Source organism: Miniopterus natalensis, chromosome 11, assembly GCF_054644295.1.
Source record: "Miniopterus natalensis isolate mMinNat1 chromosome 11, mMinNat1.hap1, whole genome shotgun sequence".
Taxonomy (NCBI): Eukaryota; Metazoa; Chordata; class Mammalia; order Chiroptera; family Miniopteridae; genus Miniopterus; species Miniopterus natalensis.
This window is the reverse complement of record NC_142091.1, coordinates 36,966,519-36,979,246: the sequence shown is the minus strand read 5'-3', so window position 1 is coordinate 36,979,246 and position 12,728 is coordinate 36,966,519. Positions and strand designations below refer to the sequence as shown.

Here is a 12,728-nt window from a genome sequence, read left to right as displayed (position 1 = left end):
TGGGCACCTTGGCTGCACAGCGGAGGCACTGTTCTTGGTGTGAGGAGTAATGAGCTCTAATAACAAGCTCTCAGCGTCCAAATGATTTGTCAAGAACAAAGCACTGCTTGAAAGGAAGGGAATATTTCTATTTTTATTGTTTATGTGTCAAGAGGCAGTTACCCATAGGATTCATACTGGAACACATCAATTAATATTGCTCTATGGTACTTATTAATGAGCACCCAGTTGGCTGCTAGGGGGCTCAGCAAGAGAATTCTTTCAGGGGAGTGAAGCAGGGAGAGGGGTTGGGGGTGTCCAGTCACAAGAGTCTCCGGGCTGGTGCAGGCCCCTGTCCCACTCTGTCCTTCTCCTCAGGGCCCAGCCTAGGCTTTTCCTGAGCTCGAAGGCCCAGCTGAGCCCTGGCGGACTTTGGCAAAAGCTGCCCTAATTTCTTGGTTAATGAAGTCCTTCCAGGGATCCCTGGGGAAAAAGGAGAAACAAGAATTATAAAACCCCACCCAGAACAACAATGGGGGGATTAAGAGACCACACTGCTTCCAAGGAGCCCCTTTCCCTTCCTTGGCTTCTCCTGGTCCCTATACTAGCCCTGCTGTGGGCTTACCAGTGCCCTCCCCATTTGCACTATAGGGGACTAGGCTCAGAGAGGTGCAGTGCTGCTAATCATCTGCACATGTGGCTTCGAGTCCAGAGGTCTCCCAGGAGATGGGGATCTAGCCCCAGCTCTGTCCCTTACTTAGCACATGACCTTGGGGGGCCATAAGGGTGCGGGGCTCTGTGACTTTCTGGGTATTATGCAACAGGGTAGAGACACTGGACCCCCACCCTGCACACACTCATTTTCTAATTCGCTTCCCAAATGTGCCTAGAGGAGGGTAGAGCGGGGTTATTGCCCTTGCACAGAGAAGGGAGCAAGGCTCTGAGTGACTCAGAGCAACCTGGCCAGGGGGCACTTTCGACCCTGGTTAGCCCGGGGGGGGGGGGGGGGGGCTGTCACTGTATGGACTGTTTCTGTGACACACGACAGGAGGCATTTCTGTGGGCCCTGCTGCCTGGGGCATGGCTACACCAAGACATGGAGGGGGCTTATGCCCCCTTCTCCTAATCTCCCCGAACACCCCCAAATAAAAAGATGAATAACTTATACAGACATGGCAAATACAGAAAGTGGAGGTAAAAGCATCTTTAGAAAATTTGACTTTAAAAAAATCAAGCTATAGCACGCAGTTCAAGTAAAATTCAGTAACTGCCTTGTAAATGCAACTCTAAGACAAGTTCCCATCCAGCTGGCATCCTAGCCCTTCCTGTAGAGATGCTGTGTTTCTGTGTGTCTGTTATCTGTCTGTGATCTCATCTCCAAGCAGGCTGATGGGCATGTGGTGGTGTTTCTATGTGTGTATAAGCCTGATGTCCAAGATGAGTGTAGCGTGTGTGCACTTGTGTGTGTGCCGTGTGCACAGTCCCCTGTGAGCCCACGGCCTCGGTTGGTGCGGGATTCTTCCTTGCCCGCCTGGAGGCCTGGCAGAATGATCTCTACCCTCTTCCCTCCCTGAGCCAAAAAGATGAAAACGTTTCTGGCACTTTCTAAAGTTTCTGTCTGGGAGTGGAAAAGTCATCAGCTGAGGGAGTTCAGAATGACAAACGGCTGCCAGACCTGCCGGTTCCCACTCCCAGGACAGGGTGAGTCGGGGAGGGCTAGGAGCTGGGCTGCCCAGGGCCTGCCTAACCAGAGCTCGCCTCCCCTGGGCGCCGGGCACTGGGGCTGAGCGGGCACATGGCGGCCAGGATATCCGGGCTTGTTCATGCAGGGGAAAGTTCCATACACGTGTCAACAGGAAATATCAGGGAGTAACAAGTGCAACAGGGACGTGATTCTGGGAGATGGGGCAGAGGGTGACAGCAAGGCTCTATTTAGAGTTGTGATCAGAGCTGTCTCATGAAGGAGGCAGCATCATAACTGAGACCTGCAGGATAGGAGGGGACCAGGTCAGGGAGTTTCAGGTACAGGAGACAGCGAGAGCAAAGGCCCCGGGGTGGGAAGAAGCTCAGTGTATATTAAGGAATAGTGAGAAGGCCCCAAGCAGGTGGCTTGGCAGCAGAAAGTGGCCGATGGGATGAGGCCAAGGGGCAGGCAGAGGCCGGAGGGAGCATGAAAGAGTTCGGGTTTGAGCCTCAGAGGAGTAGGAAGCCCCAGAGGGTTAAACAGGGGACTTTTCTATTGATCATGTTTGTGTTTTCTTTAAAAGATCACTCTGGTTGCCAGTGGATGAGGGGAAATGGGAGGAGCTCCTGCAGCAGCCAGAGAGAGGCGTGGAGGTGGGGAGCTGGCAGGTTAGGGGTGTGAAGGAGGCAGAACTGCTGAGGACTCTGGGACAGTGTCCCTGAGGGAGGATGGCAAGGCCATCCACCAGAAAAGAATTCTGGAGGAGGGCCCAGCTGCCAGGTGGGCCTAGGGGATCTGAGACGCTGTGAGGGTTCCAGAAGGAATCAATGAGAGGCAGTGTTGAGCTGTGTGGTCCTGGAGCTCAGAGGAATGGTGGGGGCCAGAGGCCCATCTAGACAGGACAGAGAGCCCCAGGGAAGAGCCCTGTACATCCCAAGCATTTAAGGGTTGGGGAGAGGAGAGGAGAGGAGTCCCAGGAGGATGAATTGGAGTGGACAGAGCACAGCCGGGAGCCCATTTCTAGGAAGAAGGAGGTCAAAGGGGAAATGCTGCTGAGAGTCAGTTGAGAACTAAAACTGCCCACGAATCTAGTGACATGGGTGGAGGTCACAGGTGACCTTCACAGAGTTCTGGGTGGGTAGTGGTGGAAATAAGACTGAGGGGGCTGGGCAGGGAGTGGGAGGTGAGGAAGTGAAGTCAGCATAAGCCGACAGGCCTTCTGAGAAGTGCAGCTCCGAGTGGAGGCGAGAAGTGGGGTGGGAAGCGGAGGGCTGTGCGGTCAGAGGACTGCTCGCTCTCTGCTTGCTCTTCGAAGGGCAAGAGAGGTGAGTAGGAATAAAGAACCTAGATGGGTGGGGAAAGGGCACAAAGGGCCACAGCGGCTCTCCTGGGGGTGGGTGCGCCGAGGCTGCTGTGGCACATGGAAAGGCGCAGGAGGACAGGGACTTGCCCAAGGCCATACCAACAGTCATGTCCTGGACCCAAACCCCATCCTCACACCATGCTGCAGCCCCAGTGAGCCGTCTCCACAAAGACTTCCTGCAGAGTTGAACGACCTGGGCCGTGTGGAGGCCTTTCTGAACATAAGCTGGTTCTGCACCCAGGAGACTGATGTGTCCTTATAAAAAGAGCACACCTGTGTGTTCTGTACCCTGGCAGCTTCTCCATATGCCAGCGTGTGCCCATCCACGCCCTTCCCCTCTCCCTGCCTCAATGGGCCCCGCTGTTTGTTGGGGGAAAGCACTCAAAGTTGGATGGGGCCAGTTCCTGTCTGGCAGTGCTCTGCCCTGGGTTCCCGGGGGTCCCGAGGCCTTGGGGCGCCCTGACAGCAGGGTGGAAAGGAAATGGCTGCTGCAAGCGGCTCCCTGCCAGTCACTGCTGTCCACATCAACCCACCACTTGAAGAACATACAGCCTGGGCTGCTCCAGCACTGGTCCTTTTCCACGAAGCCCAGGTGTGTCCCACACATTTCTCATCTTTGAGAGATGGAAGGAGTCTAGGTGGAGGGGAGGCATCCTGAAAGAGCTGGGAGGAGCCAGTGGGAAGTTCTGATAAAGGAAAAACTTTGGTCAGGAAGCTGTGATGTGGTCATGCTGGGGGACCCTGGGTGGGTTCTGGCCATTCCCAGGCTCAGCCTCCCCACTGGTGTGATAACCTGTGGGCCCTGGGACCTTCTTATTTATAGGAAACTGTAACTCTCAGTAATTGGCAGCACCTGTGACCCTTACCCTCCAGCCTCTGCAGAAGTAGTCTGAATGGCAACAAATGCCCAATGTATTACCTACAAGCAGCTCAAAATGGGAAGATTCTACACGCTCAGCAGCAAGAGAAAGGTTGGGCTAATCGTGGTGCACCCGCATGTTGCAGTCCTGATGCCGTCACTATGAGTGTGTTTATGAAAGTGCTCTGAACAGTACAGAGGACACTTGGGGCGTGGAACTGAGAGCACAGATCTGAGCAAGAAGTCATCAAGGCAGCGTGATCTCATCCACGACAAACGCATCAGAAACAGGAACTGTGCTACGTGCTAATAGTGCTGTCTCTCAGGAGTGGGAAGGTGGCAATTATTTAATCGTCAAAGAATTCTGTAATTTCCAAGTTTTATACACTAGGCAGGTAAGACCTTTATAATAAAAAAATAACAAATATCAAATTTCTCACACAAAAAGGTCAAACTTCTGGGGAAATTTCTTACTCACTCAGGCTTGATGTCCAGAGGTGTGGGGAGGGGGCTGGGGAAGCCTTCCTTCCCCACCAGCCAATAGGTCTCTTCCACGCCCTTCCCCTGGGAGAGACAGGAAAGAGGACTGAATAACCTTCTCAAGCAGAGGGCAGGGCAGAGGCTCACAATCCCCACAGCTTGGTGGGCAGCAGCCTAGCGCCTGGAGGCTGGTTGTCTGGGCCCAAACCTGGCATTTTCACTTGCTGTGTGACTTTGGCCGACTTACTTCACCTCTCTGTGCTTTGGTTGCCCTAATACCTCATAGAGTTGCTGTGTGGATCAAATGAATTAATATTTATCCGTCAGAGAAATAAAGAATAAATCATGTATTCTATGGCCAGCAGATCTGGAATGCTAAGATGCCAGGATTCTATGGTCTGGGATTCTCCCCAACTACTGAAGGACCTGGTAGCCTCCCCTGGGATGGGGGTGCAGTTGCCTGGGGGTTAGGAGTGGAGGGGGCATGATGGGCACTAAGGTGAGGGCTAGCTGATCTAGATGTTCTATACCCCACCCTGGCACAGAGATGGATATTGCCCCTTGGGTCCCCCACGCCAGCCTGAAGAACCTGAGGTTGGCTTGCAGCCCTCCTCATTCCCTCTAGGCATCCCTTTCTGTCATCAGAGTGTCTCTGTTCCTCTGTCCCTTTACCCAAACAAGGCACACCTGCCCTCACTTACTCCAGCTCACTTTCCCATAACCTCAGCCTCCAGGGTAAAGGATTCCACATTGGCAGCCCCCACAGGCTGTGTGACCATGGACCAGTCATTCCCCCTCTCTGGGCTACACCCTCCTGCTCTAACATCCACAGCATAACACAGTAAATCCCCTGGAGCACCCAATTTCTGAGGCCCAGTCGTAGCTCTGGGTGTTTAAATGACTAGGCTGCTCTAGTCTCCCCACCAGGCCTGACTCTAGTTGAGGAATGGGGGAAAAGAGTGGAGGTACAGTAGGAAGAAAAATCATTCATAGGAATACTGTACCATTTAATGAACATTAACATTAAAAAAGAATGCAGAGGTTATAGAGTTGTCTCTGTCTTTGAGGTGCTCATGGGTAATTACGACCGAAAATCACACCTACAACAGCAGAGGGCTGGTCTTTAGACAGGTGGGTGCACAGAGAAGGCATGAGAGTCACTGCTGGGGGAAAGGAAGAAGAGTGTTCCTGGGTCAGGGCAGGCTTCAGTGAGAGGTCTATGTTAGGGTTCTGAGGGATGTGTAGGAGCCCAACAGTGCTATGGAGAAAGCTTTGGAGCCACCAGACCTAGGATACAAGCTGTGGGACTTTGAACAAGTCACTTTGCCTCTCTAATTTAATTTCCTCAACTATAAAATGGGGACATTGATCCCTATTTCATGATTGCTATGAGTAATAAATATGTTAATGTATGTTGTACACCAGCATGCTGCCCAGGTAGATCATCAACAGAAGTAACTTCTTTGTCCTGGTCCTTCTCATGAGGAGCCAAATGAAGGACTGACTCCAGAAAGAAATGTTTCCTTAGAATTTGGGCAGTGGAGAGAACATGTAAAGGTGATCAGCTCCATCCCCAACACCAGGCAGGCATTTTTTTCAACCACATCAGTCAGATGAAACTCTCTCCTGCTGGAACTGGACCTTTGGGAACTTTTCTCACCAACAGCATGGAATACAGTCTCTCACCTTTAGCTCAGTCTGGCCTCTGACGTCAATTTTGTAGCCTTCGTCCAGGCTGAGCAGTGTCTGGACAGTGCTTCTGCTGACATGAATTCTGTATGCTGAGAAGAAAGGTAGTAATAATCCAAGTCACCACCTAGTGGCAGCATACCTAGTGTTTGGTGAAATCATTGAGACCTGTCAGAGCCCCAGTTTTAGCCAGAATAAGCACAATTCTGATTCATGTGATACCCTTTGCCTGGCTCTTTTGTCCCTCTAGTAGATAGCTAGTCCCTAAAACAGAGACCCCTAAGAAAAGCATATTATATAGATTGAGTGTTAAGAGGAACTCAAGATGAAGTCAGAACCTCTAGAATATAATTTCCACTTGTAGAGATGTCTATGAAGGCTGAGTCAGGACAGATAAGCAGTTTTTTTCTTTTATAAACAGGACTCCCCAGTAGGGCCACCAGGTCTGGTTTTGCAGAATGTGCACTGAACGGCCTTACAGAGCACACAAGCTCGGTGGCCAGAAGGAGAGGTCTTAGGACTTCAACTTTTTGGCTGCTCTAACCAAATGACAAAGTGGCTTCTGCTGCCAGCAAGAACCTAAAATAGCATTGTAAAAGCGGGGAAACCAAGACCTAGAAGACGAGCATTTTGCTCAAGGACCCTAAGCAAGCCAGTTGCAGTCAGTCCTTTCCTTACCTCTTGAGTCATCACTTTCTTTACTAATTTTCTCATGAGGTCATCACAAAAAGCTCTTGGAAAGTTAAAAGCACCTGTGACATACATCATCTCCTTACAGTTGCTTTACAAACAACTAAGGCACGCTGCCACCAGGTGGTGATTTGGTTACTGAGCACTGTTTCTAACAGCCAAACTGGAGGGTCATTGAGATAGACAGTCCTTTCCTGCAGGATAGAAATAGGAGACACTCACGTAGCCCTGTGGACTCCATCCGAGATGCAGTGTTAACAGTGTCCCCAAAGAGGCAATACCGAGGCATGGTGAGACCCACGACCCCTGCCACACAGGGCCCTGAAACCCAAATGTGTTTAGTGAGCTCCAGCAGGTCCGGGGCCACAAAGAAGTCCCTATGACAGTTTTGCCCTTCCCTAACCCGACTGTCATCCCCACCCTATATCCTGGGCTCCAGCTGGGGGGTAAAGATGAAGCTATCTGGAGTTTTCAACAACATCCAGAGAGGAGATGACATCTATGTCAAGCTCTGTGCTGGGGATAGAGGGGCACAGATAAACCAAAGCCAGTCTCTGCTCTTGGGGAGCTCCCAGCTCAGTGTGGGGAGATGTGTAAACTATGATCAATGCTCTGAAAAGGAAGCACGAAGACTATGCCAATCCAGAGAGGAAATTCTGACCCAGCCTAGAGGACTTCCTGGAGGAGGTGGTGCATGAGCTGTGTCTTGAAGGATGAGAGAATGAGTCATCAGGGAACATCAGGTGCCAAGGAGGAAGGAATGGGGTGTGAGAAGGATATATCAGAGACTCTGTGGTCTCTCCCAGGCCCATCCCAGCAAACATTTAGTTGTTTTCGTGACCACAGAAGGTCTCTGTCCTGCCTCTTCCATCAGACTATCAGCTCCTCAGCATGGATTTAGATGCTCTTGATGGATGCTGAGACCAATATATATATATATGTGTGTGTGTGTGTGTGTGTGTGTGTGTGTGTATGTATAAATCACAGAATCACATGGATTCTGTGATTTATAACATCTTAGAACCTTAAAATAATAGAAGAAAAAAACAGCAATGTAAATTTTTTCTATCACAGAGTTCTAGAATCTCTGACTTCCAGAAGCTCATCATTGGGTGCCTCAGCTAGGCAGGCTTGGGGGACCGGCCCGCCCATCACCCCGCGGCAGCCCCTACCTGAGTGCAGGCCAGCCCTGATGCAGACGGGCACGCCGGGCGCGTGCCCCATCCGGAAGCCCCCCACGGAGCTGAGGAGGTCCAGGGCCATGTTGGCGATCTCAGCTGCGTGCCGGCTCCCGTTGCGCCGCGGCAGCCCCGATGCCACCATGTAGGCGTCCCCGATGGTCTCTACCTAGAAATCACAGCCTTCACACTCCAGCACGAGAGCACGCTCTCCCTGGTCTGCCCGCGTCCCACACAAGGCTGCCTCTCGGGAGCCCATGCCCACCCCTCTGGTCTGTGGCCACAGGGCCGTCTCTGCCAGGCCTCTCATTCCATCCATGCTAGCAATGATTGGACCTGCATGTTTCAGGTCGCCTTTGTCTAAATTACACGCGGACATGTCTGTCACATCTCCTCTGACCCCAGGCCATGAGCTCCTTGGTGGCAGAACTGGGTGCCCTGTCTGCACAATGCCACAGGGCAGATCAGGGCTTCATATGGAGAAGAGCATGTGTATATTGAATATATATCTTATTTTCCAAACCCCATTGGCTTCCAACATGTACTGAGAAAGATGTAGATTTTGGAATCAGATAGATGTGGGTCTGCCGTTTACCTTGGGCCACTTCACCTGTGTGAGCCCGTTTTCTCTTATGTGGAATGCATAGTAAAGGTAAAATATTTAAAGAATCAGGCTCATCATAGATGCTCAATAAATGGAGACTTCTGTCTCAATTATCATCATCATCATCATTTCCTTTGGCTAATGGTTTTGGTGAAGAGAGAATCACAGAACCTCAGAACTGGGAGGGATTTTAAAGTCCACCCAGTCTTTTGGAGAGAGAGGGTCTGCCTGCTGTGTGCATCTCCCTTTGGTCCTGCACTACCTGTAGTTACCTCATGTGTCTGGGCTGAGTCCTGCTCCCACAGGCAGCCTGGGAGACCTGCTGCTTGATGGGCCCCACCACCAGCCCACCAGGTGTGCAACTGCCAATCAGGGACAGTGCACCTGCTCTGGGGACCTAGCATTGCCTCAGATGGGTGACCCCAAAGCCCAGGCTGGGGAGGAGGAACAGTAGAAAGCCCCATGGTGACCACACATCCACGTTCAACAAACTGCTAAAGCTGACCTCTAGCCTTCCACCTGCCTACAGCCTGAGCTGGAAAGGAGAGTATGGTGCAATCAACAATCACCCCTACAACCCCAGCGACAGAAAGATAACCAGGCACAAGTTTTGCTCTCTAGGAACTCAGACTCCTGAAGATGATCTCTCAAAGATTTAGTTAGATCTTAGATCATGGCTATAAGTGAGGGCCATGACTCCTTCTTGTACACAGTTGTGGTCTTTTTGCATATGGGAGAACACAGCCAGGGGAGAGGTGAGAGCAAAGGTTTCCATACCAACAAACAGATGTGAATCCCAACTCCACCACTGGCTTGCTATGTGACCTTGGGCAAGTCACTTACCTCTCGGAGCCTGCGTTCTCATCTGTACAGTAGAATAATGATCCATCCCTCTGAGGGGCACTACAAGGGCTAAATGAGATACCCTATGACAATCCGTAGGCTGGGCCAGCCCTCTGTAGATGCTTAAATAGTCCTGGGGCCCCTGTTCCCAGTCTGCGCTTTCAGGGAAAGGCCTCAGTGGCTGTACCTCCAGCACTATATGTTGTATCATGTTGGTGAATGAATGAACGATAGCACTTTCTTTCTCATTACTTAGTCTGCAGAACAACTGTAAGCCATAGACACTTTCATCTCTGTTTACAAATGGGAGCTTGAGACTCCGAGTGGTGAGGTGATTTGTCCAGGGTCACTGGGCAGTATGGCTGGGGCCAAACTCACCCCTTGGGACAGCCCACGTGGGCTCTGCTCTAGAGTTCTGTCCATAAAAATGCTCACTCAGCGCGTGCCGGGAGGGAATCACAGACCCCCGTGGAACCAGGAAATGATTGCCTGGCTGCCTCCCAACCCAGACTGGATTAAAGAGCAGTAACCAGATCCTGCTGGGGACGAAGGGGAAACCAAGGCGGATGGCGTGAGTGATGAGAGACGCGCTCGCACATCATGAGGAATGGGCCTCCTGTTTCCCCACATCTGGAGGGGTGTGCACGCCTTGTTTTATTTCATTTCACTCTGCCAGAAAGATGCAGACCTCTTGGCCAGAGTTCAGAGTAGATCAGAAGGCATGATTCAGAGCTGGGAGAGACACACGTGTGAGAAAAGATTAACAGGGGAGGAAGAGACAGGCCAGGGGTGACTCAGGGCAGATCAAAGCCACAGGGCTCAGCAAGACGAGACGAGATTAGGAATCTTTTCCTGGGGCCCATGGGCCAGGGTGGCTCTGGAGGCAAGAGAGAAATTCAGCCAGCACAGGAGACAACGCCTCAGAACCACAGACTGGGGCAGCAGCATGGGGTCCTGAACAGGGAACAGGAGGGAAGCTGCATCCTTGGAATGTTGACTCGGGTCTCTGCAGGTCTACGTTGGGCAGTGTGGTGCAGTGGGCAGAGCAGGTGGTGGTGGACTCCTGTTCTGGCTCTGCCGCCTACCTGCTGTGTGACCTCAGGCAAGTCACTTCTTCTCCAGGCCTCAGTGAGCAATTCATTCAGCTAATATATTTCCTGAGGACCTACCATATGTTGGACATTGCCAGCACTGGGGACAGAGTGGTTTAGGTTGGAACCATAAAGTGTGGCTGTTGTCCAGGAGTAGTTATGAGAGCATCACGCAGGAGCCCAAACCATGTCTGGAATGGCAAGGAAGCTAACCTGAGACCAGGATAACCAACGGGGAGCCAGGTGAAGAGGCGGGAGGGCAGTGTTCCAGGACAAGGGAACAGTATGTGCAAAGGCCTAGTGGCTAGAGAGAGCAAAGCACGCATGAGGCAGATAAAGGCTTGTGGGGGTTGAGTAACCAGAGGTGCAGCTGGGGAGGTGGGCAGAGCCAGCTCCTGGAGGAACTTGTGGGCCACTATGAACCTGTGGCTTTAACCTGAGAACATCCATATCATGGGGATAGCGGGTCCCTCTAAAGAGGGGTCTTGGGACTGGAATGCCCAAGTTCAAATTTCAGCTTCATATCCCGCTGGGAATATGTAATTAGACAAACCACTTAGTTACCTCAGTTTCCTCATTTATAAATTAGGGGTACTGGTACCTATCTCACAGATTATTATGATTATTAAATAAGTTAATACATATAAAGTACATAGAATAATGTCTAGTATACAGCACTCAACAAGTACTGATTATTGTTGTTCAGATACTGTACGTAATGCTATCAGCAAGCTGCCTGGCACCTTTAATAGTTCTTTCCCCTGAAGCTTCCTGTCCAGGAATCCTTTCCACTCTGGCTTCAGCCCCAAGGCCTGGCTCACCCCTTCCCTGTGTCCTTGGAGAGCTATGGTAGGAAGGGAGCTGGGGAGTCACAAATGAAGGCTGAGGCCAGTGGAGCTTGAATATAGCCATTTGCTGGGACCTCCCTCCTCACCTCCTCCACCATGTCTGGAGCTGATCTAAGACCCCCAGCAGCCGGGCAGGGTTGGGGTGGGAAGGTCCCCACAGCAGGCTCAAAGGGGCAGGAAGCTATTTTCAGTTTACGCCACACTTATACAGGGGGGTAAGATCCAACAATTATCTGTGACCCCCCGTTCTGGGACTGGAGTCATTGTTTCTGTTTTATACATAAAGAACAGAGGCCCAGAGAGGGGAAGCCATTTGTCCAAAGCCACATAAAAGCTAGTGGCCAGGCTGGGATTCAAAGCCATGGTCAATAGGTGCACAGATCATGAAGGGTCTTGACAGCTCTACCAAGGCCCCTACCCACCCACTTACTCACACCACAGACCCACTTCATGTCCAGCCATCACAATCCATTCAGCATTCTTCACGCTCACCAGGCCCACTCTCTTAAGCCTTAAACTTTAGTATATATTCCCCTATTGCTTACTGGGAGCTGCCACGCCCAGAATGAACAAAACTAGGAAGACATCACCTCTTCCAGAAAGCCTTTCTTACTCTTTATTCTGCATGTCTACCCCTGGCTGGGTAGAAGGCCTTCTCAGCCTCCTCTGCTTCCCCGGCTCATCACTTTCACTCTGGATTGCCTTTATCTTTTAGCTACAGCACCAAGGGCTCCCTGAAGGAAGGCACAGGAGCTGACTTACCTGTTTGCCCTTGCCCAGCTAGCCTGCTGGAGGCCGAGAGACTCTGTGGACCAGAACTGAGTTGTCCCAGCCAAGGCTCCAGAGACGTGAGAGAGCCCAACCAAGATCAACAGAGCTCCCTATCTCATCCACAGCTGACCACAGATGTATGAGTGAGTCCAGAGAACTTTCCAACTCACCCATAGGCTTGCAGGCAATAATAAATACTTACTGCTTTACATGCCTGGATTTTGGGGTTATTTGTTACACAGCAATAGCAGCCCGATAAAAACACATGAATAAGTGAATGGAAGTAAATGTGTGACATAAACCCATCTGGTAAAATGATAAAGGAAGGAGAGATGGAATGCCAGCCTCCTGGTACTCTCACCTTATACACATCATGACTGCCCAGAACAGCATCAAACAGCGTGTAGAGGTCGTTGAGCAAGCCTACCACCTCAATGGGCTCGCTCAGGGCTGAGATGGTGGTGAAACCCACAATGTCACTGAAGTATATGGTAACTTGGTCAAAGTACTCCGGCTTCACAGTCACCCCCATTTTCAGAGCTTCTGCCACAGACCTGGAGGGATAGGAAGGGTCAGAGTCACAAGGTAGAAGGAACCCCTTTCCATAGTTTGGGGGTAAAAGGGGGATATTTAGGGAGAAATCCTAGGT

The 12,728-nt window shown here is 51.2% G+C and overlaps 1 protein-coding gene across 1 annotated transcript in view; it reads right to left on the bottom strand.

Moving 5' to 3' along the window:
• Positions 1-365: 365 nt before the first annotated feature.
• LOC107524472 (guanylate cyclase D-like) overlaps positions 366-12,728 on the bottom strand; it is a 30,788-nt gene continuing 18,425 nt past the window's right edge. The window contains exons 14-19 of the mRNA XM_016196396.2: positions 12,441-12,633; positions 7,917-8,091; positions 6,967-7,065; positions 6,052-6,146; positions 4,364-4,449; positions 366-462 (exon numbers count right to left, since the gene is read on the bottom strand). Of these exons, the coding sequence (XP_016051882.2) occupies positions 366-462; positions 4,364-4,449; positions 6,052-6,146; positions 6,967-7,065; positions 7,917-8,091; positions 12,441-12,633 (745 nt within the window). The remainder of the gene's footprint in view (positions 463-4,363; positions 4,450-6,051; positions 6,147-6,966; positions 7,066-7,916; positions 8,092-12,440; positions 12,634-12,728) is intronic.